At 42.2% G+C, this 23,995-nt stretch overlaps 8 protein-coding genes and 1 long non-coding RNA gene across 13 annotated transcripts; 3 read left to right on the forward strand and 6 right to left on the reverse strand.

Annotated features, from left to right (window-relative positions):
* Positions 1 to 845: 845 nt before the first annotated feature.
* On the reverse strand, positions 846 to 3,906 carry Not10 (CCR4-NOT transcription complex subunit 10). Of its 3 annotated transcripts, XM_064694114.1 has the most exons (7): positions 3,800 to 3,906; positions 3,107 to 3,157; positions 2,229 to 3,023; positions 1,843 to 2,170; positions 1,715 to 1,785; positions 1,304 to 1,645; positions 846 to 1,248 (listed from the first exon to the last, which is right to left on the reverse strand). In XM_064694114.1, the coding sequence occupies exons 1-7, from the start codon at positions 3,817 to 3,819 to the stop codon at positions 930 to 932; spliced, it is 1,926 nt and encodes a 641-aa protein (XP_064550184.1). In that variant the 5' UTR covers positions 3,820 to 3,906; the 3' UTR covers positions 846 to 929. The 3 variants fall into 3 exon arrangements, with proteins under 3 accessions (XP_064550184.1, XP_064550183.1, XP_064550182.1); XM_064694113.1 differs by lacking the exon at positions 3,800 to 3,906 and having other exon boundaries at positions 1,715 to 1,782; positions 3,107 to 3,196; XM_064694112.1 differs by lacking the exon at positions 3,800 to 3,906 and having other exon boundaries at positions 3,107 to 3,196.
* A 559-nt stretch (positions 3,907 to 4,465) lies between these two features.
* Positions 4,466 to 6,478, reverse strand: Snx3 (sorting nexin 3). The gene is made up of 3 exons (XM_064693162.1): positions 5,894 to 6,478; positions 5,112 to 5,207; positions 4,466 to 5,046 (listed from the first exon to the last, which is right to left on the reverse strand). Exons 1-3 carry the CDS (start codon positions 6,068 to 6,070, stop codon positions 4,816 to 4,818), a joined length of 504 nt encoding a protein of 167 aa, XP_064549232.1. The 5' UTR covers positions 6,071 to 6,478; the 3' UTR covers positions 4,466 to 4,815.
* Positions 6,479 to 6,613: 135 nt separating this feature from the next.
* On the forward strand, positions 6,614 to 9,574 carry Vha55 (V-type proton ATPase subunit Vha55). Its single transcript, XM_064693161.1, has 4 exons — positions 6,614 to 6,757; positions 6,843 to 6,983; positions 7,806 to 9,067; positions 9,139 to 9,574. Exons 2-4 carry the CDS (start codon positions 6,911 to 6,913, stop codon positions 9,274 to 9,276), a joined length of 1,473 nt encoding a protein of 490 aa, XP_064549231.1. The 5' UTR covers positions 6,614 to 6,757; positions 6,843 to 6,910; the 3' UTR covers positions 9,277 to 9,574.
* Positions 9,575 to 10,258: 684 nt separating this feature from the next.
* LOC135435905 (uncharacterized) lies at positions 10,259 to 11,525 on the reverse strand. The gene is made up of 2 exons (XR_010437452.1): positions 11,341 to 11,525; positions 10,259 to 11,214 (listed from the first exon to the last, which is right to left on the reverse strand). It is a non-coding gene; the product is annotated as an uncharacterized LOC135435905 (long non-coding RNA).
* A 300-nt stretch (positions 11,526 to 11,825) lies between these two features.
* LOC135436909 (uncharacterized) lies at positions 11,826 to 13,360 on the forward strand. Its single transcript, XM_064694679.1, has 2 exons — positions 11,826 to 12,753; positions 12,817 to 13,360. The coding sequence occupies exons 1-2, from the start codon at positions 11,899 to 11,901 to the stop codon at positions 13,195 to 13,197; spliced, it is 1,236 nt and encodes a 411-aa protein (XP_064550749.1). The 5' UTR covers positions 11,826 to 11,898; the 3' UTR covers positions 13,198 to 13,360.
* A 1,015-nt stretch (positions 13,361 to 14,375) lies between these two features.
* On the reverse strand, positions 14,376 to 15,422 carry LOC135436972 (uricase-like). The gene is made up of 2 exons (XM_064694753.1): positions 14,900 to 15,422; positions 14,376 to 14,839 (listed from the first exon to the last, which is right to left on the reverse strand). Exons 1-2 carry the CDS (start codon positions 15,420 to 15,422, stop codon positions 14,376 to 14,378), a joined length of 987 nt encoding a protein of 328 aa, XP_064550823.1.
* Positions 15,423 to 18,301: 2,879 nt separating this feature from the next.
* On the forward strand, positions 18,302 to 23,192 carry Non3 (Ribosome production factor 2-like protein Non3). Of its 2 annotated transcripts, XM_064693093.1 has the most exons (4): positions 18,302 to 18,495; positions 18,559 to 19,214; positions 19,270 to 19,396; positions 22,518 to 23,192. In XM_064693093.1, the coding sequence occupies exons 1-4, from the start codon at positions 18,375 to 18,377 to the stop codon at positions 23,105 to 23,107; spliced, it is 1,494 nt and encodes a 497-aa protein (XP_064549163.1). In that variant the 5' UTR covers positions 18,302 to 18,374; the 3' UTR covers positions 23,108 to 23,192. The 2 variants fall into 2 exon arrangements, with proteins under 2 accessions (XP_064549163.1, XP_064549162.1); XM_064693092.1 differs by lacking the exons at positions 18,302 to 18,495; positions 18,559 to 19,214; positions 19,270 to 19,396 and adding exons at positions 21,917 to 22,062; positions 22,128 to 22,343 and having other exon boundaries at positions 22,399 to 23,192.
* On the reverse strand, positions 19,524 to 21,677 carry mTerf5 (mitochondrial transcription termination factor 5). 2 transcript variants are annotated; one of them, XM_064693091.1, is made up of 5 exons: positions 21,403 to 21,677; positions 20,361 to 21,345; positions 20,081 to 20,305; positions 19,722 to 20,017; positions 19,524 to 19,637 (listed from the first exon to the last, which is right to left on the reverse strand). In XM_064693091.1, exons 1-4 carry the CDS (start codon positions 21,584 to 21,586, stop codon positions 19,729 to 19,731), a joined length of 1,683 nt encoding a protein of 560 aa, XP_064549161.1. In that variant the 5' UTR covers positions 21,587 to 21,677; the 3' UTR covers positions 19,524 to 19,637; positions 19,722 to 19,728. The 2 variants fall into 2 exon arrangements, with proteins under 2 accessions (XP_064549161.1, XP_064549160.1); XM_064693090.1 differs by lacking the exon at positions 19,524 to 19,637 and having other exon boundaries at positions 19,702 to 20,017.
* LOC135435860 (uncharacterized) lies at positions 23,171 to 23,994 on the reverse strand. Its single transcript, XM_064693094.1, has one exon. It carries the CDS (start codon positions 23,961 to 23,963, stop codon positions 23,214 to 23,216), a length of 750 nt encoding a protein of 249 aa, XP_064549164.1. The 5' UTR covers positions 23,964 to 23,994; the 3' UTR covers positions 23,171 to 23,213.
* Position 23,995: the final 1 nt, after the last annotated feature.

Raw genomic sequence — 23,995 nt, forward strand, 5'->3', positions numbered from 1 at the left:
ATTTTCTCTCATTCCCTGAACACCTTTTGTGCAAAAATATATGCAAAAGGCAGAAGCACAAATATACCCGAGCTGCTCACCAGATAATGTTGCATATAGAAAACAAACTCTTTGATTGAAGCGCGGCGATTCGAGTTCCCAATCAATTGGGAATTTAATAATGCTCTATGCAAGGGTATACAAGCATTACATATATAAAATATGAAACAATATTTACGGCTTGTACCCGAAATTTTTCACATTCGCAAATTATTCCCTATTAAATTGTTGTCAATATACTTCAACGTATATTCTTAGCTGACTTCAAAGCCTCAATGCCAAGGCTATAATATGATATAATAAGCACTTGAAAGAGTTAATTGAAATTCACTGTGAAATATCTAAACATCTATGTGAGAGTGAAAAGATTTCAGCAAATTTCAGAAGAAATTAAACTAGATTTATAATTAGGACATGAAAGAAAAGCGGGATTAACGTGTGCTTTTCGATATTTTATAAAATTGTCTATTATAAAATATGTTAAAAATCGCATATTTTCAAAGTGAAAATGAATTCCTTAAAACCACGAAATTTTTGACAAATTTTTCCTAAAAATATCGTAGCCCAATGTTCTGTTCAGCTCGGAGTCGCAGATCTTGTCTAAAATATTTCGAAAAATAAAACAGGAACCGAGTTTCTAAGCGATTTATCCCCTCAGCTACTTAATTTAATTGGAGATGTTATCCTTTGATGATTGTGCACGTTTCTCCCTTAAAAGATCCTTAAATAAAGATGAACATTAAACAATTGAATAAATGCCTTTGACTCATCATCATCGATCCAATGAAATGATGCGAGATTTCGAGTTGTTTGTTTGGGGTTTATCTATATTTACAGGCCGCATTGATTTCCTTATTGAATCCTTCTATGCTATTTACACAATTTGTTGCCTAACTGAGTGTGCTGCTGGTGCTTATTTTCAGCTCGATATAACGATGCAGTATCAGCGCCTTTTTGCTCACAATCGGGTGGGTTAGTGTAAGCAGCAGACTTTTGGCCGCCTGGAAATCGTTCTGCAGTGCCAGAGCAACGGCCAAATTGTATCGTACAACATTCTGGGCGGCATCCAGGGACTTTAGCTGCCAGTCACGTGTCTCCAGATCGAGGGCATTCAGCGTGGTGACAAAAGTCGGCTCCAGATGGTCGCGTGCCTCGCCGGATCTGTCCAGCATCATTAAGGCCTCGCCCGCATACATGTGGCCCAGCAATCTGTGAACGCGAAAATGAATTTAAATGTAGTCTAAAATAGAAAGGAGGCTCTTACTTGTGGGCATCGGAGAGACGCTCGCTCTGCAGCAGTTGCTTGGCCATTTCCAGTGCGGTGACATGGTCGCCCAGGCGTAGGGACACAAAGCTGTGCGCCGCATAGATGGCGGCCAGCATGTTCTCCAGCGATTCAAGGCTAATCGGTTTCGATGGGTTACAAAAGTTATTGTCCTGTTGTTGACTCCACAGCTGCTGTGCCGAATCCTTCTGGTCCAGTGACTCTTCCGGCGAGCTGGCCATAAAGAAATTGGCCTTGTATTGCAGCGTCAGGGTGAGAGCGCTTCGCAGGCACAAGGCGGCAAATTCAAGCGTTGGCTCCGGCACCGCAGTCGAGTGAGCCCTGCGGGTAAGACAAATGTTGGGTATGACAAGAGCGCGTCGTTTCAGAGGGGAAGCGATGGCTACTCACCCATATGGTTTGGAGCCCAATGAATTCATGACATTCTCTATCGTATGGCGCTCCTTTCCAAGCAGTTTCTGCTGAGTAAAGCATTTAAATCACATAGAGAAATGGTTAAATAATGTACGATGCATTACCGCCTCGTGCTCCATAATGCAAGCCTCGGCCATGCGGAACCACAGACGTGGATTGCTGTGGTATTGCTTGACGGGCACCAACAGGCAGTGGAACGCCTCCTTGGGTCGGCGCAGATGCAGCATGGCAATGCCCAGATTGTACATAATCTCGCACGAACTGGCCGAGCTCATTGTCTGCAGCGTGCTCTGCCGCAAATTCGCCGCCAGCTGCTGATCGAAGCGCAGCGCATTCTGAAAGAATTTGGCCGCAATCGCATAATGGCGCACACGCAAATGGATGACGCCCATGTTGTTGGCGATGCACGTGCTCAGCTGCGGCGTCACGGTGCTGAAACGAAACAAATAGTCAGGGACAAGCTGGACGAGCTGCACGGCGGCAAACGTACCCAGCCTGGGTGCACTCATCGTTGATGCGCATCAGCTGCTTGGCAGCCATCTGGAAGTCCTTCATGATGTAGTACTGCTGCGCCTTGAGCGCCGCAAATTGTGGCGTCCCATCCTCGGTTATGACCACGGGCTTGCGATTCAGCACGTGCGTCAGCAGCTGCAACAGCTGCAGGCTGCTCCCGCTCTCGCCCGCAACGCGCGTCACACTGTTCTCCAGCGCAGGCGTCGCAGTCGCCACGCCCGTCGATGCTGCAGCCCCAGACCCAGATGCAGATGCAGCTGCAGCGGCAGCGGCAGCTGTTGTTGTTGCCTCATCGGGGCTGCCGCTGGGACTCGGACTCGGCGCACTGGCCACAAGATTTAGCTTATACTGCAAGTAATCGAGAAATGCTTCCGCGCGATTTAGCTGATTTGTGGCCAGGAGCAGCTGCAGCTGCAACGTGGCGACGAGCGCGGCCATTTGTTTCTCCAGCGCTTCCAGTCTGGCCACCAGAGGCGCCAGCCGCTCCAGCGCCGTGCCGTACATATGCCGATGGTAGTAAATCACCGCCTTGTTGTAGCGCGCCACGGTTATGGCGCTGCCCGCATGCTTCAGGGAGATGCCGCCGTTCGGCTCGCCCGGCGCCGGCTTGGCGTCGGGCAGCTGCTCCAGTTCCTGCAGCAGCGTCTGGTGTTTCACGCAGCCGCTCTTGTAATAGTTGACCACCGCTCGATTGTGGCGCAAGATTAGAGCGCTGCTCTCACCCTTCGTTTCCAGCTGCTGTAGCAGCTCCAGGCAGCGGTCATATTCGCAACTGTTGGGCGGGAAAGTGGACCGAGGAAAATGGGGGGGGCGCGTTCGATAAATGTTTAAATGCGTATGCTGTGCGGCACCTACTTGTTGAACTGTTCGTGAGCCTGGCAGAGCAGATTGTAGTTTTCATCATCGCTGTCTTGCGTTTTCGTCGGAGAATCCGCAGTGTCCATGCCAAAAATAAAAAACAAAAAAAAGAAAAACACACACATGACAACCCTATACACACAAGCAGCAATATCGACGCTATGGCCGTCTCGCTTGCACGCCTCTTGCTGCAGCCCTGCGCACAGTGGCTGCGCCAGCACAACGCACGCACGCACGCAATTATGCACGCTCTGTATTTTGGGCAGCATCTTTTATTCGGTTTTTTAAGCTCACAAATCTATTAATTCAATATTCAAATGGTAATTGTCAAATTATTTGCTCAATTCTGAATAATCGAATTGATAGCAATTTAATTTTGCCTAATTCAAAATTTAAAGAGATAACCTAAAGTCAGCAAATTTATTTATCTAAAATCAAAGTTGACCCATTTTCGAATCTTTCAAAAGAATACAAAAAAAAAGTTGCTTCTACAAAAATATACAGGTGCATAAAACATGAGTGGGAATTTAGAAGAGTGGGAAGAAAAGAATAAGTTTAACATGCAACTGTGAAAATGCTCCGAAATTTCCCCTTATTTTGGGAATTTTAAGAAATCGTTGCTTGTCCAGAAATTTGTGCACATTTTGCCAGCGTTTGTGATAGATCAGTTTACTAAGCTTTAACACTTACCCCAACACTTTACGGAACATCACTTTCTTAAAATTTAAAATATATATACATAAAACTTGCTACACATTAGCTTTTGTTAAGTGTGATATTTTATAAAAACACATATCGAATATTTTTGCGCTGAGTGCTAAGGTTTCGAAATACTTTCAACGAAAAACAAAACGGAAGATATTTTGAAGCACAGCTTTAATTAATATCAAATGAGAATTTCGAACCGACCAAAATAATCAACAGAAGTTAAATTTTTTTTTTTTAGTAAAATACATGTATTATTATTGGAATTATGTTTAGGTTGATTCGAAGTACAATACATATATTAATTACTAAAATGATTCAAAAAAATATTCAGTAGTTTGCAAAACAGTTGCAACTGTATAATTATATTAATATATATATATATATATTACTAATCCATGGAGGTGGAGGGTAACTTTTTGCCTTGCTGTTTGCAATTTCAAACTCAATAATTATTCAAATTTCATACAACGACTAAAGGTATGGGGGATGGGGATGGGGAGGAGGGCTGTGCTCGCACGCGGATTCGAGAAAAGTCCATTACTGAGCGCTTGTCCTGGCCAATAGATGGGCCAAGGGATCCGTTGCAATGAGACGACGACCAGAGTCAATGCTGGATTTATGTATGTATTATGTACACTATTAGGTAAATATGTATATAATATATATAGTATATTTTGTATTGTATGTATACCATTGCATATAAACAATTAAATTTAGCAATAAAAAATCCAAATACTTCAACTAGAGCGCGCTCAACATTAACTGAGCCACATCCGCTTGCGCTGGCCAAAGAAGCAGTTGCCCTTTTTAATTTTTAACATCTATTACTTTGTTACTACGCGTAACTGGCTAAGCACACACATACAACACACGGTCGGATTTTGCCTAATCGGTTTCGTAATCTTTCTTTCTTTCTTTCTTAAGTTTTTGTTCGTTCGAGTTGTTTCTTCATTGCATTGCTATTGTTGCTCCTGTTGCTATCCTGGGCATCAGCATCCTTATGTGTTGCGTATCTTGCCGGGCACATAGTTCTTGTCGATGACACTCTCCTGCAGGAACATGTGCAGGCAGCGCTCGTTCTGCGCCAGCGGATGTCCGGCTATCTTATTGATGAACGCCTCCAAACCCTTTCTTCGCTCTTCGATGAAGTTCTCGTCAAAGAGACCCTCGTCGCCGCGGAATGGCATCTGTCGCTTCCAGGCCTTGCCCGGCAACGGCGGCACCACAATCTGCGTTGCGTACGAAAAACTGTATTAAATTTTGGGTTCCATTCAAAAATACTCGATATTGTTACCTTGCTATCACGTTCTAGCTCATTTCTAAGCCATTCAAAGTCGCTGTAGCGACGTCGCACGCTCGACTCCTTCACCTTGAATACCGGCAAGTTGGTCTGTCGCAAAGGAAAAATATTATTTACTTAAGATCATTTAATTCAGGCCGCTTTAAAATATATATATATATATATGTATTTAGCCCGCATATCACATTTTCATATCAGCGCATGACTCAAGGGTATATTAATGCTATCCGAAAATCGGACACAAAGCGGACGCATACAATGCAACACAAACCGCCTATTGTTATACCCTGTATCCATTACAAAATGGCTATAATTGATATTCCTACAGCATATGACTTCTTCGACTGCATAAATTCATTTTATTTAGATTGTCGAGAAATAAATGTCGATTTGTAACGATTTTTATTTGAATTTGTTTATTTTTTTATCTCCTCCTTGATTCTTAATATAAGCGGACATCTGATTATTTCAATTATCTTCCACCAAATATGTGGAAATTGTATGTTTAGGTCACTAAAATGCATGTTGCGGCAACTCAGACAGGGTATCTACTAGTCGGGCACTTCCGCTGCAACAATTTTGTTGTGACTAATAATTATCGCTTAGCTTTATAGGCGTATCAAACACACCAGTATATATATACACATACACACACACACACATGCACAGTTACTTTATCAACAGTTTTGGCACTTTTTTTGCAAGCTCGGTCCGCTGTCATTTTGCATGCATGTAGCACCCCAGCCGCCACCCCTCGCGGGGATTCTGTTACTCACCCTCATGCGCACTTCGTAGTCCGTGTAGCGCTTCTTGCCCGCCGCCATGGTTGTCAGCGGATTGACCACGTCAATTTCGAGAAAATTTGCGGGCACAGCGTACGCATCGTCCAGCGTTTGTTTTTTTACGTTGAGACGGCGTGTGGCGTCGGCGGTGCCGTCGGACTCAACCATCATAATGCTGCAATCTGCTGCTGCTCACAGAGTATTAGACGCAGGCACGCCCCTTTTGTGGTCTGCCTCTGCCACGAAATGCCGCAGCGACCGCTTTGGCTGCAATGCAAATAAAATTAAGACACACACACGCACGCACACAAGAAACGGGTTTTTTGTATTGGTCGAACGGTTGTGTAGCTGTCGTGGTCGTTGCTGCTAGCTCAATCTCTTTGTGTGCTGCCGCTGCAGTTGTTCTGCTTTTTTTATGCGGGCGGTTTTGATTTATTTAGGTAAGTGTAGTAAAATTTCAATAGATACAGCCACTCTCAGTGTTAATCGTACACCATGCTTGTTTTATACCGCATTTGGTCGTGTTGCCAGTTGTTAACTAGTTTAATTTAATTAATTGTACATAAAAATCACTTTCTACGCTTAATTCAATAATGCCATATTGTGCCTAAAAATGCCAGTATAGAGTTGCTTCTGGAAACCCAGGGCTGTATTGGACCGATGACTAGTGCTGCGCAACGAAATCCAGAGAAATACTGCAAAATATGGTCACACGCAAAGTCATGTGACGGCACGTGACGTCACAATAAATTCTACACAGTTTGACCCGTGTCAGAGTGATTTTTCTTCGTACTTGCAACGACGTCGCAGGCCAAAATTTTGCGTGTGTCGCTCAGTATTATTTGAAACGGAAAAATTGTATGTTGTAACGTCAACTTTAATTGAAATGACGCCCAGAAAAAAATAATGGAATCTAATTAAAACCGTTTCGTTTTGTTTGCAGCTCGAAATTTGCTGTGCACTTTTCAAGGTAGAAGCAGTTGCGTATAGACAGAAAATTCATTCCGCAAAATGAACGCCGCACAAGCAACACGGGAGCATGTCCTTGCTCTTACCCGGGACTTCATCTCCCAGCCACGTTTGAGTGAGTACCTAATTGATATTAAATTATGTGACAATAGTGAGAAGTGCATTTAAAAAATTGTGTTTTTGCTAAAACCACAGCAAGGGCATTCGGCCGCCATGACAGTTTGTACGAATCGTATGCGAAAGCAGAACACGAAACAAAAAATCAATATAGTGTTTTTTCAACGTTCTCAGACCCACCCATTCGAATAAACACATTCGAAATATCATAAATATTTTGTGTTTAAAGAACTAGGTTTCGGACAATACCAATAAAATCTAGAAATTCATTCCTAATGAAAATTTTTCGCTGTCACATGACTCGATCGCCGAGCTCAGCTGTTTGCTATTGCCATTCAAAGCGCGCAACCAGAGAGCACCTGACTTGCAAATGTTGGGCAAGCGACGCGTAAAAGAGAAACAAACTGCTAAAAACTAACACATTTGATCAAATAGAAGCTATTAGCTATAACTAATATGTTTGTAGAGTGCAAGAGTGCATTCATAAAGATTTTTTGATGGTGCAATTGTTTTTATGTAACGCTCATTTTGCATTGCATTTTACGCTGTCTTTCGTTATCGTTTTCTTTTGCCCAATATGCAGCTTGTGCTTGACACAGCAGCTGCTTAACGGCAGTTTGCCAGTCAGCTGACTACTTAACCCCCAAACACTCACTATGATTTTTTAACGTTCGCTTTCTTATCGGATTCTTATTAGCAACCACTTGTGTGCCGCTGTGCATTCATGTGAGCAACTTTATTGTAACCTAAAAAGATGGTTACAAATTAAACAAAAATAAAATATTTTTTGTTTTTATTTTTCTTTGTTATATCTAAACAGCCTACAAGACTGTGTCGGGTGTGAATGGTCCCTTGGTCATTCTCGATGAGGTGAAATTCCCCAAGTTCGCGGAAATCGTGCAGCTCCGTTTGGCCGATGGTACTTGTCGTTCCGGTCAGGTGCTGGAGGTGAGCGGCTCCAAGGCCGTTGTCCAGGTCTTTGAGGGCACCTCTGGTATTGATGCGAAAAACACGCTCTGCGAGTTTACCGGTGATATTCTGCGCACGCCCGTCTCGGAGGATATGTTGGGACGTGTGTTTAACGGCTCTGGCAAGCCCATCGACAAGGGTCCCCCAATTTTGGCTGAAGATTTTCTGGATATCCAGGGCCAGCCCATTAATCCCTGGTCGCGTATCTATCCCGAGGAAATGATCCAGACTGGTATCTCTGCCATTGATGTGATGAATTCCATTGCCCGTGGTCAGAAGATTCCCATCTTCTCAGCTGCTGGTCTGCCACATAACGAAATCGCTGCCCAGATCTGTCGTCAGGCCGGTCTCGTCAAGCTGCCCGGCAAGTCAGTGCTGGACGATCACACTGATAACTTTGCCATCGTGTTTGCCGCTATGGGTGTGAACATGGAAACTGCGCGTTTCTTCAAGCAAGATTTCGAGGAGAACGGTTCTATGGAGAACGTGTGCCTGTTCTTGAACTTGGCTAACGATCCAACCATTGAGCGTATCATTACGCCGCGTCTGGCTCTAACAGCTGCCGAGTTCTTGGCCTATCAGTGCGAGAAGCACGTGCTGGTCATCTTGACCGACATGTCTTCATATGCTGAAGCTTTGCGTGAGGTGTCTGCTGCCCGTGAGGAGGTGCCCGGCCGTCGTGGTTTCCCCGGTTACATGTACACGGATTTGGCCACCATTTATGAGCGCGCTGGTCGTGTAGAGGGTCGCAACGGCTCCATTACACAGATCCCCATTCTGACTATGCCTAACGATGATATTACCCATCCAATTCCCGATTTGACTGGTTACATTACCGAGGGCCAGATCTACGTTGATCGTCAGCTGCACAACAGACAGATCTACCCGCCAGTGAATGTGCTGCCGTCTCTGTCGCGTTTGATGAAGTCTGCCATCGGTGAGGGTATGACCCGTAAGGATCACTCAGATGTGTCCAATCAGCTGTACGCTTGCTACGCCATCGGCAAGGATGTGCAGGCCATGAAGGCTGTGGTCGGTGAAGAGGCTCTGACGCCCGATGATTTGCTGTATTTGGAGTTCTTGACCAAGTTCGAAAAGAACTTCATCTCGCAGGTGAGGAATCAAAGAAACATATCATAATTATCATAACATATTTACTGATGCTTGTTTGTAATTTCGCGCAGGGTAACTACGAGAACCGCACTGTCTTCGAATCCTTGGACATTGGCTGGCAGCTGCTGCGTATCTTCCCCAAGGAGATGCTTAAGCGTATTCCAGCCTCCATTTTGGCTGAATTCTATCCTAGGGACTCGCGCCATTAGATTCTGTTTAAAATTGTTTTGTTTTTGATTTATGTCCAAAATTTTGTTTCATTCATAATTTAAGCTGGCGGCGCAGCGTGCGGCGCGCCCCCTTCATGCAATAATCCGCTGTGTATGCGTCTATATATATATATACATATATACACATAAACTACAATATAAACCACGAAACGGATATTAATATTGTAATATCTACGTATAAAATTTGATTTGTGTATACATAGAGAGTCGAAGCGCAGCCTAAACAATAACTAGTTAAATATTCTCTAATCACTAAATAAGCGGAAACTATTTTAAATGTGTGTTTTAGTAATCAAAATTGTCAAAATATCCTCAAGTGTACATAAACTCAATTAATTGTCCCTTTATCCACACTTTAAAAATCGAAAATCAAAGAAAAAACAAAACATGAACATTCACATTCTCCTTGAAATTCTGTTGCCGACACGTCGATCATTTGTTAAAGTTAACCCATTTTTGTTAGGTTTTAAGTGTGTGCGCTCTGTAAATTGTTTATTATTTCTTGATTTTTCAATTTATTTCCTTTCGCATACTGAATCGTAGCATTCCAAACCCAAATTCAACAATGCATATTATTTTTTTTTGTTATTTCGCTTGCTTCGCTTTCGCTCTTATTTTGTTTCGTTCAACTTTAAGACGTTATATATCAGTTCGCACAAGTATTATACACGTTCTCCTTCCTTTTTCTGGACTCGATCGTCCCTCACTGATCCCTGCACCAAACGATGTGAACGATTTGTACAGCAACTAAACAAAACTAAACAATGAAATATTAAGTGCAAAACTGCTTTAAATGCAATAAAATGTTTTTAAACAAAAATCTATACAACAACAAAAAAAAAATTACATATATATATAAAATTATATTGATTATTTGTTCGTTTATTGTCCTAAAGAAAATAGAATGTTATCTAAAGTTGAAAATATGCATAGAAATGTTGTTTGTTGTCCGTGTGGAGGGGTCGTCTGCTGTGTGGACAGGAAAAGGCTCCGCAACAGTTGCATATTGTTACTGCCAAAAATCTATTTGTCAGCAACGAGAACAACGCAAATTCAATAATAAATTGTCAACACAAACTTATATTTAAATAATATTAAAGTGCAAAATTTAATTAATAAATTATGCAAATGATGAGTTAATAAATTACGCAAAAAACGCATGTTATATATTCATTCAAATGGAAAATAAATACACTATTACATATTGAGTTCTGCTAAGTGATTCCATATTATATTAAAGACGAAGTTACTCTTAAAAATGCTGAAAGAGTTCTCCATTGGATAAACGTAAATATTCAATTCAATTATGTGAGAACATGATCTATGTTCTCTGGATGATTAAGGCTTTATATTGAGAAAAAAAAACAAAGGGTTTAAAGTTGAATCTTTTTGGTTGCCCTTTAGGGACATGTATTTTCTGTACTTCACCCTACTTATCGAAAGTTTGTATAGCCTCAATTTTGTCATAGAAGAAGACGTCTCCGATCCATAAAGAATATATGATCAGCAGCCATATCCCTCCGTCCTTCTATTTCTATGCAGATAAGTCTCTCAGCTGTAAGACTATAGCCATAAGTCCGTCTTTCTGTTGCAGGATGTACCAGATATCCGATATCAGGCAGATAACTGCACCAGTCTTAGCATCTACGATTTTCTCCAGACTCTTGGCACATGCTCTTCAGGAATAATCGGATAAAAGTAGCGAAATTACGAAAACTTTTTATTGAATATCTTGAGCACACTTGACATTTACTCCCCTCTCTATGCAAGTTTCATAAGCACAAAATCTTATCAACTTCAGTCGAATATATCATATAGCTCCATCCAATAAGTTGGTATATTATTTTCAGTTTTCATATTTTGTGTTCTAACATAACTAACATCCATATAAAGTAGATTCCTTTGTCATATGGCTTCCTTGTAAGTAATAATAAGTAATATGTAAGGGCATTAAGACTTCGACGTGCTTTAATATCTAATGGGATTTTTTCTTCACTAATTCATTTGCACGCGAAGCGAATGCCAATTGGAATTGACGATTACCGTTTCTGTACTTGCAAACCAATATGCAACTAATCAATTCCCATTGCTTGTTTGCAGCGAAATTCAAAGACCTTTATTTTTTGTTTCAAATGTATTTATTTGCCACGCAGGACACTTATTAGAATTAATTAATTATTATATTGTTGCTTGGCAGCCAACTCGAAGTAGTTGCGCCTATGTTGCCATCAAACGAATAACTAAACTAACGAAATGTAAAGCGAACAAAAAAAAGATCGCCGCTCAGAGCGATGGGCAGCGGGGAGCGGGCGTCAATGCAGGAGGCAAATGAGCAACGAAAGAGAGTGGGCAGCAGCTTACAAAGAGAGCGCAAGCATTATTTGCTCTTAGGCTGTAATTATGTTTGTTGGCTACTGCACGCAGCCGTCGTTGTTGTCTCTGCTGGTTACTTGACTAAACACCGTTATTCCTATTCCTTTTCGTTGTCTTTCATTTTGCTCAGATTCTTGAATGCTTTTTGGTCAGCGTAGTTACAGTTTGAGCGTGCCGCGTGTCAGTGCATATTTGTTAGAGCTTAAATAGAAATTAAATTAAAATACAATGCGTCTTTTGGGTAATAAGCATGAAAGTAGTTCCGAGGACGAGGAAAGCGATGAAGAAATGATCGAAGACGAATCGACCGAGGAATCAGAGGAGTCCGATGACGAGGAGCCTGTGAAGAGCGAGCATCCATTCACGGCTGACTCGCAGTCGAACGATGAGGATACCGAAGAGGATGATGGCGATCATCCGTATCCCACACCACCTCCAGATGCGGATGTGACTATTTCGCTGGGCAACGGTGTTAAAAAGATTATAATCAAAGACTCCAAGCCGAAGATGGTAAAGGAAACAAAAATCAATATGGCGGGACCAAAGAAAACCAAGCCCACAGTCGAGACCAAGAAGGAGACAGCGCCTGCTCCGACAACCGTGAAAGCTTTAAGCAGTCCCTCCGGCTCATTAGAGCCGCTTGAGCTGAATGTGGCCAAGAAGGGGACTATACTGGCGAACTCTCTGGTAGCCATTAGGGCATTGAACAGTCGCTCTGGCTCTTCGGTGCCAGCCATAATTAAGTACATGAAGTCCACCGGCTACGAGGTGACCGATACCCGGCGCATGTCCAAGTCTGTGCAAAAGGCGCTCAAAATTGCCGTCGCCAAGGGCGAAGTGGAGCAAGTGAGGCGCTCGTTTAAGCTGTCGCCGGCGGCCAAGCTTGCCTCCAAGGCTGAGCAAAACATGAAGGCCAAAAAGCAAAAGAAGTTGGCCAAGCAGAAAGAACCCAAAACAGCGACCAAGACAGAGGGAATGGCGCAGGAGAAGATCGAAAAGGCCAAGGCTCCGCCAGCTGCTCAGGAGAAGGCGGAAAAGCCGATGCAGCGCAAAAAGAAGGCGTCGGAGCGTCAAACAAATGAGGTTCGTATATGCCGTCTCCTGATAATAGACAAATGTCCATAATCATATCCTTGACACCTGCAGCCACCCAAGAAGAAGGCCAATGCCAAGGTGGCCGGCGCTGCGGGCAAAGCCAAAGCCGCTCAGGCCGCACTCGAGGAGGAGTCCAACAAGCCCAAGCCCAAAGCTAAGCCAGCGAAGAATGCCGTAGTCAGTCCGGATGTAACGCCGACCAGCGAAGTCACGTCTGCAACGGCCAAGTCGAAGGTGCCGCGCAAGTCGATCGGAACTCTGGCGCAGACCACGGCCAGGCCGAAGCTGCAGACCAAATCTATCAAGAAGCTGGTGTCGGGCAAAAGGAACGTCGATGAGGTCGACTCCGGCCTAATGGATTCGGCGCCAAATGATGCTTCCACGCCGGTCGCACCAGTCAAACAAAAGCGCACGGGCCGACAGATAAAGTGAATCCGGGCAAATCGAGTATCAAATTTTATTTATTTTAAGTTAACTCTCGTTTTCTTTTTGTATTAAATGTTTTATACGTTCTTACTTTTAAGTTTTGAGTCTTTGTGGTCTTTTATCGTTTATCAATATATTAATGCTCATTTGTAATCCGACTCGAAGAATATATATACCCTATATTTATTCCTGATCGGTTCCCCTTTAGTCAGTCAACTTTATATAGTTATTTATTATTTTATTCAAGATATCTTAAACAAACTAATTTAATTAAAGCTTCATTTGCTTCCAACATTTAAGCAAAATCTTATCAACATCAGATTTCTATGTGATATAGCTTCTGCAGGGACTATCGTAAATATGTACTTATCCTGAAATGGAGCGTGGGTTGGAGCAAAAGCCAGAGTAATAAAGAGCAAGAAGACAAGTTAGAGTACTCTAGTCGAGATTACTCGACTAGGAGATACCCTGAACCCGCGCCGAGCTACCTTTGCAAACATACTAGATTCCTTATATATATGAAACACTATATTATACTATATGAAATATATTCTTGAATATCATGGGTGTATATAGTTCGATCCTTATGAAATACTCAGAGCACGTGAGGCAAAGAATGTTAAATTGTTTTTAAAGCTGTATATTCGAGAAACTACACACCAAGTTTCTTGTTTCTAGCTATTTTTAAGAGTTATGCCTAAAATAAGCATGTCTCAAAATCGACCTAATATGTAATAGGATCATCAGAGGTAGTTCTAGCTATGTTATTACAGTGTCGCTATCTATGTTAATTATAACAGTATGATAAGTAGAGGTCGATAAGGCAATAACATGGCTATGTTATTACAGTGTCACTATCTATGTTTTTTATAACAGTATGATAAGTAGATAAGGAAATAACATAGCTAGGGCTACCAATGATGATGTTATCCTATTACAGTATGGCGGCATGGGAAGCAGTTCGTTTGATTGATGAGGGCGCGAGATTTGAATTTTTTTTTAAATTTATGTTATTTAAATTGTAAGATTTATCTCTTTGCCAGATAAAAAATTCAGTATATTTTTTTTTAAATTTATTTTTAACAATGCTAATTGTAAGATTTATCATTTTGCAAAAATTCCAGGTATCTCCTAGTCGGATAAGCTCGACCAAGGCTAACCTTGGTCAGTTACGTTAAAAAACTCTAACGTGAGAGCTGCACATAGACGGTGCTAAATGGCTTATCGACCGGTTCGAGCACCTCGTTATTTTCTCCTGGCACCAATTTTTGAAAGGGTTTCGTATTGAATTTCGCGTAGTGCAAATTGAGCATCGTGATTGAGATGTGAGACACCTGTGGCACCAGATCGAGCACCTGCTGCCCGCTGAGATACATTGTGTTCTGCAGCGAGGTCGAGGCGATGCCCTCCTTTGGATCGCCGGCAAAGTTCTTGAGCACAACATCCTTGACAGTCTGCCAGGTGCGCGAAAAGTCAACAGTCTCAAAGTCCGAGTATTCCCAGGAGCTGTCCACAACGGTGCAGAGCGTGCGATCCGGCAAATCCGGAAGCGTGCGGTATTCGTCGTCCACAAAATTCACAAATGATGATTTCGTGGTCTTCAGGAGGCGCAGTCCCTTGATGCCCGTGAAGACTGTCGGCTTGGAATCTGAAGAGATATAAGGAATATAAGGAATATCTCTTGACCTTTAGTCGGATTTCCACCTACCCTGACGCGTGAGGATGACGTCGCAAAAATGCTGCGCCTCGGACTGAAAGATGAAGGCGTGATTGTGCAGCTGGGAACTGTCTCCTGTACGGAGACAAGATTTGTTCTCGCCCAGCTTGGAGTCGTCCGTCGTGCGTATGCGTTGCCAGGGATATGTCTCCATGTGCATATGAACCTCCTCCACGTGCGAATATTTGCTTAGAAAATACCTGGCCACGAGCAGGGCAAACTTTTCGGGACCCTCGATGCCATGCTGCTTGGCCAGAATGAAAACGAGATTCTTTTGCGCATCGGTGTCAATAATATCCGCATTGTTCGCCTGCAGATAGTCCTTGCTGCTGCTCAGCTTCAGGTGCGTGCTCAGCTCGAATTCCTGAATGCTGTGCACCGAACCGCTCCGATTGACATACATCAACCTGACCGCATCCTTGCCGTAGCCCTTGTTGAGTATCTTGTATCTTTGCGATTGCTCCAGCTCTGCCCCTTTCTGGCTCCTGACCTGCCGCAGTGGAGTCGCAAACATACTGATTCCTATTCAAAACCTATTCAATAACTATCCCAAAAAACAGCTAAACGAGGCCTTTTTATACTTTTTTATCCCTCTTTTTATACTACAATCTGAAAGCTAGAGAAATTGCATTTAGAATCTCATTTTCGTTATATGTAGATGTTTGCGGTTTAGCTTTTATGCTCTGCACCCTTTGAAAATACTCGGAAAGGGTATATTGGTTTTGTGCTGTGGTATGTAACAGGCAAAAGAAAAAAGCATCGCCGACCCTATAAAGTGTACCATATCCTATAAAGTATTTATATTCATCGAAAGTCCAGTCAATCTAGCCATGTTCGTTTTTATTAAGGCGTCAATCTCAGAATCTATAAAAGCTACAGACCTGAAATTTGGAATGAAGGGTATCCTGGTGCACTCACAGCTTGTTTCCGATCTTCCATAATTTGCTCCCTTTTCCTAGTAATCGACCCGCCATCTCCCCTATTATGCAAAATTATATAAATAAAAAGACAAATTAGAACTTTTTATGCTGTTGTCTTTTTGCGAGTATAAACAGGATCTTATTGTGCCCTAGGCAAGAGATAGTTCACAAAGATCGGCTAAGAATCACAGAAGTTTTTCAAGCAAACTTGGTAGCAGTCGCAAATGTCAATAATTTCTGTATGCATGTGTCTTTTTGTTTTATATATAGTAATAGATTTTACTTACTATTCCTTTAAGGTTTGAGGCGATGGCAAAAAGTCCGCTCTGTTGAAGGTGGTTACGAGTTCGACGCCGGAAGTAAGAACTAATTTTTTTGTATTACTTATTTTTACCAACGCAAGTATAGCCCATTACCCATAGGTACCCCATAATGCGATGTTGGTTGCAAAAGATCCAGGGTATCCCCTAGTCGGGCACTCTCGTCTAGCGAAATCTCATTTGTTTTTCTTTAGTTTAAAGGCTCATGGTAAATTTTATTCAAACCCACACTCGCCATATCTGGTTGATAACAACAAAACTTCTTTGAAACCACAATTAAGAAAAATAGTCGTGTTTGTGCATATGTTAAACTTTGTTATACATATAAGTCTGAGCAGAAATTTGAAGAGCCATAAAAAAAAGAAATGAAGCAACCAGATAGAACGTTTACGTCTTATAGACAAATGGCTTACGGCTTTGCAGATATGTGAGGAGAGCCGTAAAGCTGGTAATTCCGGAGATTGTTGAAGATATCTTGAAAAACTACATATCCAGCAAAACTGTTTGTCCCAAAGATCAACGCACTCTCTCTCTCCCTCTCTCTCTCTCTCTCTCTCCCTCTCTCTCTCTCTCTCTCTCTCTCTCTCGCTCTCTCTCTCTCTCTCTCTCTCTCTCTCTCTCTCTCTCTCTCTCTCTCTCTCTCTCTGTGTGAAAATGCATTTAATAAGTATTTCACACTTTCCCAAAATTCACCCCTGTGGATTGGAAATGGTTAAATGGATGAAGTTTCGGGTATAAGCTAGTTTGCAAAGATCTTAAAGAAAATATATTTATAATCAAAGATCTTTGTTCAAATTCATTTGAGACGTGTTTCACAAGTATCGCAAAATACACTCCTCTTAGATGAAAAATTCGTGTCAAAGGTTGAGAGGGAGAAGTTTCGGGCTCAAGCTCATTTTTAAAGACTTCATTTAGGACATGTCTGTTATAGAAAGTATGGGTGAAAGTTGATTTATTTATTATTTATTATTATTTATTATTTATTCATTATTCAAAGAATGAATTTGGGCGCGTGCTTGGCTGGTAGCTACCTTCTGTTATAGTTAAAATGTTAAATATATATTATATGCACAGTTGGGAGTCTTTTTAAAATGTGGCTTTAAAGTAGAAAGCTACAATTTTCGGGTATAAGCAAAATATGAAGAGGGGCTATGAATAAAATTTACTATGAGACATTAGAGAGAAAGACATCTTTTTGTTGCTATTATTGCTGTTTACCTCGCGTGGTCGTAGTGCCATTAAACTAGGGTAAAAGCACTAAACGGCAGATATCTACATATAACATCAACAAGTACACAGAGAGAACAATCCGAGAATATCCTACTCGAATCAAGAAGAACGAATCATAAAATTACATATGAAATTCTTATTTTAAAGTTTATGTTTAAAGTAAAACTAGAAGTTTAAGAGAAAACAAGAATCAATAATTTCAAAACAATAATAATTTCATAAAATAAAACTCTGGAAAGAAAGATCTGTTATACAAACTGTAGGTAACTTCTACCTCATCTAAATATTTTACCACTAGTCATGACACAAACCGCAAACTCATAACAAAGCGCTACACTGCTTACCCCGCAAAAGCAGAGCGGTTACAGTTAACATTTTATACCGTAAGCTGTACGTTGAGACACATCCATGAAGCCAATATAAGATCCAATGCAGATTTAGAATATAAATAGTTGCCTTGCAGCCACAATAAATCTTAAAGATGCTTAACTTAAACTGAAAATAAAAGAATATATACATTAAAAAAATTATTGTAACTTTATGATTTTTTTTTCTTTAAATTGTTTGTATGATGATTTATACATGCTTAAATACTTACAAACATACATTCGACGCGTTCTAAATGTAACCTTATGAATAGTGTTCTAACCTGACTGCTGTCTACTTTTTTCCCACGTCGAAGATTTAATTCATACCATACAGAAAGTGCGTAATACTTTGAAATAAAGGTTTGAGACATACATAAATATACATAAATGAATGGCTCCAATAAGAAGCTCCAATAAGAAACTGACTATATTTAAAATCAATACATATAGAAAATGCTTCCCTATATTTACTACCTATCGATATTCTTCGATAGATATTCTGAACTAAATGTAACATTGAACTGTAATTTTAAAAGATCCAATTTCTTATTAGAGATTAACTTTTTGTCGTGATCTTGGACAATATATAAATATAAAATATATAAACATTGCTTGATATAATATTAATATGGGTAAATCATCAAAGGATAAGCGAGACATTTTTTACCGATTAGCAAAGGAGCAGGGATGGCGCGCCAGAAGTGCATTCAAACTGCTTCAAGCGGACGAAACGTTTAATTTACTAGAGGGTGAGAATTCCACCAACACATTATCAAAACGTGTTTAATAATTAAATGCTAAATCCTTCTCAGGCGTAACACGTGCTGTTGATTTGTGCGCTGCCCCTGGTGGCTGGTCACAGGTTCTGTCCAAGCGCATGTACGAGCCGCGTACGCCCGAAGAACGGGAGCAGGTGAAGATCATTGCAGTGGACATGCAGGGCATGGCACCCATTGATGGGGTCACACAGTTGCGCGAAGACATTACCAAAGAGTCAACAGCGGAGGCAATTATTAAGTTCTTTGATGGCAAAAAGGCGCAACTGGTTGTCAGCGATGGGGCTCCAGATGTCACGGGCATGCACGATTGGGATGCCTATATGCAGGCGCAGCTCTTATTATCAGCTCTGAGCATTTCGACCTACATCCTCGAAGAGGGCGGTGCGTTTATGGGCAAGGTGTATCGAGCAGCCAACACCAGTGGCGTCTACTTGCAGCTGCAGCGCTTCTTTAAGGATGTGTGCCTCTTCAAGCCATCCGCATCGCGCAACTCCAGCATTGAAGCATTTGTAGTATGTCGACAATTCACCATGCCCGAGGGTCATGTGCCATGCAATCTGATTTTAGAATGGTTTGATAAGCCCGATGAGGCGTTGAGAAACATCTCAGGAATAGTAGATTATAACGTCGTACACTTGCCATTTGTGGCACACCAATGCGAATATGATGCGGATCTCAGCTACGAATTGGTAAAATCAATAGTTACTTTAAAAATTAAACCAATTATGACTTAATTGTTTCTAGGATGAGAATTATAAGCATCAAGACGCTGTACAAAAGCCCTTGACCGCCGCCTACACTGAAGTGCTGGAGAAAACCCGAAACATATCCCTTAAATACAACTCCTACATTGTGCGTCATGACGAAGAGACGGAGACGCCTTCTGCGGAGCAAAGCACAAGTAGCAAACCTCAGCAAAACTAGACTTAACTATATTTAAGCAATACAGCGGCAGATATAGTGTATCTAGGACCAAAATGATGTTAAATATATTTATTACTCAGGTGTACACATTTCCATTGATTTTATTCACAATTAATGGTATTAAAATCTACGTTTTAATAGTATTCTTTACAAATGGCCAATGAATCATTGATGTAACAGTTCTTCGCCTAAATAAATGAATTGGTTCAGACAAAGGTTTAATAGAAAAGAAGATCCCAGTAATTATAAATTAATAGTTTCAAAATATTTACAATTCATTTACAAATGATGCATGGACAGCTTCTCTGATGGCCGCACGCCATATTTGTACACTTTGTTGAGGCTCTCCGGAAAGTCGGGCAAAAGATTATTAAAATTCTCCACGTGATGCGTATGCTGCTCCGTCCAAATGCCATCTCCAGTGAAATGGAATTCCGATTCGATGAGATATAAAATCAGCGTTAAAATCTCATTGTTGCTAAGAGCGTGCACATCGGCGACAGGCAGCTGTAGCTCTTCCATAGCCTCAGCAGCTTGTAATTGCAACAATTTTTCTTCAATGCGTTTTCTAAAATACAACAAACAAACAGATCAAAACGTGTTGGGCCAAAAAGCAATCATCTCTACTTACATTGGATATAAAAGCAGGTGAATGTTATTGAAGATCTCGTTGAGCTTAAATCTCTTGCTAAGCAAGTATTCCAGGCATTGTTTGACATGCAGTACGGGTACATGACACCAGTTGGGATGCCGCGACAGCAGATTGCGCAGCACGTGCTCATCCTTTAGCAGAATGTTTCCCAGATAAACAACAATGTCGCGACCCTTCGTGCGATCTGAGCCGTCGCGTGCAAATCTATGAGAGAAAAATCAAATTAAATTATGTTTAATTGATCGACAGCTACACTTACTTGGCAAAGATTTCCGAGCCGCATGATAATATATGCAATGAGGCGCAGCGCACTTTTAGCTGATTCAAATAGTCTAGACGCAGGCGAGCTTTGTTCTGATAATGCACCAGGCGGAGTACGCGCGGATTGCTGCCCAGAACCTGAAACTCCTCGATTTCGTTTAAGTCGCGCAGACGCTCCAAAACCGTATCTGGTCCTAGGGTAAGCACCTCGAGACAGCGCAGCACAGCATCCTCGCCAATGCCAAAGGAGCGCACGTGCTGCAGCGTCTGCTTGAGACCATCACAAGTGGACATTAGGATTTTTGGCCGGCGATATCCAATGTCGCGTATGTCTTGGCCATTTATTGTGGGTATTTCCTGAAGAATGCGACGCACATTGTCTGCATCCGCGTGCAGCAGGAAACTATTCTTTCGTAACCGTTCCAACGGAAACTTAAACACCGTAGTCAACAGCTCGATAATATCCTGCACGGATCGGAAGCTTTTATGACGAACACGCGAATAGACGCGCCACAGCTTCTGCAGGTCCGCATCGTCCATTTGCAGACGTTCGCGCAGATAGGCATTGAGTATCGTTTGTCTTAGCATCTTTAAGCTGATGCTTTCGTCGACGCTTTCTATCAATTGGCCATTGTTGGGCAGCTGGACATCCGTCAAGCAGGCAGTAAGACGCTGCGACACATTCACATCGTAGGGTATATAGCTGTGTCCCTTGAGCATATCTATCGGCTTGTTGATAACAGTTACGTATTTGAACAATGTCGGAATAGTGACATTCTGGAAGCCGCATTCGATGAGCACACTATGCCGATTGAATAGCGTCGAGGCGCCGTAATAAATGATCATGGGCTTCGTGACAATGTCATCCACGCTATACTTCAGCGATTTCAATGTGTCGAAGGAATTGAGTAGATCCTTTCGCTTGACGGTTTTCAGCTCAGGGTGTTTTTCCAGTGCTGCGGCCCATGTGCGATAGTTGCTGCCTTTAAAGTTAAAAGTACTATAAGCAAAAAGTTGTGGTTTTAGTTGTGATTGCTCACCCAACGTTCGCGCCAAATAGTTGGGATTCAAAGACTCTTCCGTTGGCACTTCTAATCCGCTTAACTTTGTAGACTTGGCTTTTCCTTCTGTGCTGGCTGCCTTTTTTACAGTCGCCAAACTTCGCGCAATATAATAAAAGCTGCGTGCCAGCAGCAGTGCTTGGCTTTGACTACCTCGCAACATTTTTATGTCATTTTAATGCACATTTGGTCGAAACTGAACCGCAACATGCAACAGATGAGATGCAAACAACAGTCGATTGATTTTAATGCCAACACACAACAGCTGACACAGCCAGTGTTGCTAACGCCGCTTCAAAAAAGTAGGTAAATAATTAAACATTAAAAATAGCCAAAAGTAGCTGAATAGCTTTTTGTGCACAAATCTGCCATAAATAGGCAGATGCCAGAAACTATGAAATCAGTTAAATATTTTAACTGTTTTCGGTTAATGCCTCTCAACACGCCAAATTTAGCTAGAAAGTGGCTTAATTGGCAACACTGGACATAGTGCTGCCAAGCTACGTGTGCTGCCAGCGCTGCCAAATTGCAACCAGTTGGCATTACCAGAAGAACGCTACACGTGCGTTTCATGCATTTTGAGAAGTAATTTTAAATTTGAATAACTAATACATTTAAGATGTCGCTTTTAATGATCAGGTAAGTTCTGCATCAGCATCACCGCTAGTGCCATCGCTCATTTCGCGTATATTTCTTTTTTGCAGGAAACCCAAAACCCGCAAAGGAAAGAAAGTGTTGCTGGCCCGTGAGCCGCAGCTCATTGAGTCGGCGCGTACTATGTTGTTTGTGGACGGACGAAAATGCGCTGGTAACGTAAAGCAGTGCATGAAGGATCTTCAGCAGCTGAAGAAGCCGCTGGTTAAAGTCCTACACCGCAAAAACGACATAACGCCCTTTGATGATCCGTCTTCATTGGAGTTGTAAGTAAATGTACTTAAAATTACACTGCATACGATTTTGATGATTCCTTTGCAGCTTGACAATGAAAAACGATGCGGCTCTCTTCACTTTTGGCTCAACGTCAAAGAAACGCCCGGACAATATAATCATTGGCCGGATTTTCGAAAACGAAGTACTTGACATGTTTGAGCTGGGCATAAAGCGTTATCAGGCAATTGCCGAATTTAAAACGGAGAAGATTGGCGCCTGTGTCAAGCCCTGTCTGGTATTTAACGGCCCGAAATGGGCTCAAACGGAGGAGTTACGTCGTCTGCGTAGTTTGTTTATTGACATGTTTCACCGCGAAAAGGTCGAGTCCATACGGCTACAAGGCGTGGAGCATGTGCTTAGCTTCACGGTCACCGACGATATGAGTGTTCTGATGCGTTCTTATAAGATATTGCTAAAGAAGTCTGGTCAAAAGACGCCACGTATCGAGCTGGAAGAGATCGGACCATCGGCTGATTTCTCCATTCGTCGCACCAAAATTGCCTCTGAAGATCTGTACAAACTGGCCAGAAAACAGCCCAAGCAGCTGAGAGTTACCAAAAAGAAGAATATGAGCACAGATGCGCTGGGCAATACAAAGGGACGCGTGCATTTGGGCAAGCAACAAACGGGCTCAATACAGACGCGTCGTGTGAAAGCCCTCAAGAAGTCGCCTGAGGAAAAGCGCACTGATCGCCAGAAAAAGAAGGTGGCACTTAAAGCGGCCGCAGCTGAGGCTTTGGCGGCAACCGATTGAGTCACAAGCAGTTGCTTTAGGTTTTAGTTAGTTGTAGTTGCAATAAATTGGTCCAGCTTAAAATATAGTTAATATCTTGACTTAACAGCTAATATCTTATTTACTCTTAGTGTATGGCATTGACAATATTCTTAATGCGACGCGTCTTGGACTCGGCCAAGGCATCCTCAAGCGTTTTGATTAAGTAGACTAAGCTGCTGACATCCGTTTGCACTACCAGATCCTTGCGATGCCGCCGCTCATCCTCGTGCATCACACTTAGCTCCTTCTCGCTACGATCGGACGTGTCTATTTCAAGCAGCTCTCGATTTTCGTTCTTCGGCTCTGTGTGCAGGTACAGCTTCATTGTTATCACCACATTCGACTGTTGCAGTAGACAGCGAGATGCCGTGCGCACCTCCAGACGCCAGTCTAGGTTGACCAGCCGATAGGCACGGATGTTGGCCGACTTAATGGAGCCTTCCACGAAACTCCGCTTACTGGTCACGAACTGTTCTAGCACCTCAAGAACATCGTCGCTGAGATTAGGAAATATCTGGCGTATGTTTACTTGCTCGCCGTTCGTTCCAGTCTTCGTGGTAACTTGAATTAGCAGCGATACTAACGCTTCCACCGCCCGCTGCACTGCCTCGCTATTCACATCGCCGGCGTACTTCTTGGCCAGCAGGTCGTAGCGGTCCGTGTTAGGTCCGTTTACGAGATAGTCGAATGCCGACTTACATAGCTCCAAAACTTCGTTGGCCGGGCGTTGGAGCAGCGCCAAATGGTCACGTTCCACTTGGCTCAAACGCACAGAAGACATAATGTTTTTGTTCGAAAATAAACACAAAGTATGAAAATCAAAAAATGTTTTCATACAAAAGGTAAACAAATCTTTTTACATTTGCT

The sequence above is a fragment of the Drosophila montana genome, unplaced genomic scaffold, assembly GCF_035044405.1.
Source record: "Drosophila montana isolate Dmon_TW-CO22-7 unplaced genomic scaffold, ASM3504440v1 contig_3733_1, whole genome shotgun sequence".
Lineage (NCBI taxonomy): Eukaryota > Metazoa > Arthropoda > Insecta > Diptera > Drosophilidae > Drosophila > Drosophila montana.

Excerpts from the sequence above, each read along its gene's own strand:
- Not10 (XM_064694112.1), bottom strand. The coding sequence starts at position 3,195 with ATGGACACTGCGGATTCTCCGACGAAAACGCAAGACAGCGATGATGAA. Across the intron at positions 3,024-3,106 it reads GCTCACGAACAGTTCAACAA|TTGCGAATATGACCGCTGCC; the intron begins GTAGGTGCCGCA and ends CCCGCCCAACAG. Across the intron at positions 1,786-1,842 it reads GCATTATGGAGCACGAGGCG|CAGAAACTGCTTGGAAAGGA; the intron begins GTAATGCATCGT and ends TGCTTTACTCAG.
- Snx3 (XM_064693162.1), bottom strand. The coding sequence starts at position 6,070 with ATGATGGTTGAGTCCGACGGCACCGCCGACGCCACACGCCGTCTCAAC. Across the intron at positions 5,208-5,893 it reads ACTACGAAGTGCGCATGAGG|ACCAACTTGCCGGTATTCAA; the intron begins GTGAGTAACAGA and ends CCTTTGCGACAG. Across the intron at positions 5,047-5,111 it reads AGCTAGAACGTGATAGCAAG|ATTGTGGTGCCGCCGTTGCC; the intron begins GTAACAATATCG and ends TACGCAACGCAG.
- Vha55 (XM_064693161.1), top strand. The coding sequence starts at position 6,911 with ATGAACGCCGCACAAGCAACACGGGAGCATGTCCTTGCTCTTACCCGG. Across the intron at positions 6,984-7,805 it reads CATCTCCCAGCCACGTTTGA|CCTACAAGACTGTGTCGGGT; the intron begins GTGAGTACCTAA and ends ATATCTAAACAG. Across the intron at positions 9,068-9,138 it reads AAAAGAACTTCATCTCGCAG|GGTAACTACGAGAACCGCAC; the intron begins GTGAGGAATCAA and ends AATTTCGCGCAG.
- LOC135436909 (XM_064694679.1), top strand. The coding sequence starts at position 11,899 with ATGCGTCTTTTGGGTAATAAGCATGAAAGTAGTTCCGAGGACGAGGAA. Across the intron at positions 12,754-12,816 it reads CGGAGCGTCAAACAAATGAG|CCACCCAAGAAGAAGGCCAA; the intron begins GTTCGTATATGC and ends TGACACCTGCAG.
- LOC135436972 (XM_064694753.1), bottom strand. The coding sequence starts at position 15,422 with ATGTTTGCGACTCCACTGCGGCAGGTCAGGAGCCAGAAAGGGGCAGAG. Across the intron at positions 14,840-14,899 it reads CGTCATCCTCACGCGTCAGG|ATTCCAAGCCGACAGTCTTC; the intron begins GTAGGTGGAAAT and ends ATATCTCTTCAG.
- Non3 (XM_064693093.1), top strand. The coding sequence starts at position 18,375 with ATGGGTAAATCATCAAAGGATAAGCGAGACATTTTTTACCGATTAGCA. Across the intron at positions 18,496-18,558 it reads AACGTTTAATTTACTAGAGG|GCGTAACACGTGCTGTTGAT; the intron begins GTGAGAATTCCA and ends AATCCTTCTCAG. Across the intron at positions 19,397-22,517 it reads TGTGCGTCATGACGAAGAGA|GCATAAAGCGTTATCAGGCA; the intron begins CGGAGACGCCTT and ends TGTTTGAGCTGG.
- mTerf5 (XM_064693091.1), bottom strand. The coding sequence starts at position 21,586 with ATGTTGCGAGGTAGTCAAAGCCAAGCACTGCTGCTGGCACGCAGCTTT. Across the intron at positions 21,346-21,402 it reads CTATTTGGCGCGAACGTTGG|GCAGCAACTATCGCACATGG; the intron begins GTGAGCAATCAC and ends TTAACTTTAAAG. Across the intron at positions 20,306-20,360 it reads GGCTCGGAAATCTTTGCCAA|ATTTGCACGCGACGGCTCAG; the intron begins GTAAGTGTAGCT and ends TTTCTCTCATAG.
- LOC135435860 (XM_064693094.1), bottom strand. The coding sequence starts at position 23,963 with ATGAAAACATTTTTTGATTTTCATACTTTGTGTTTATTTTCGAACAAA.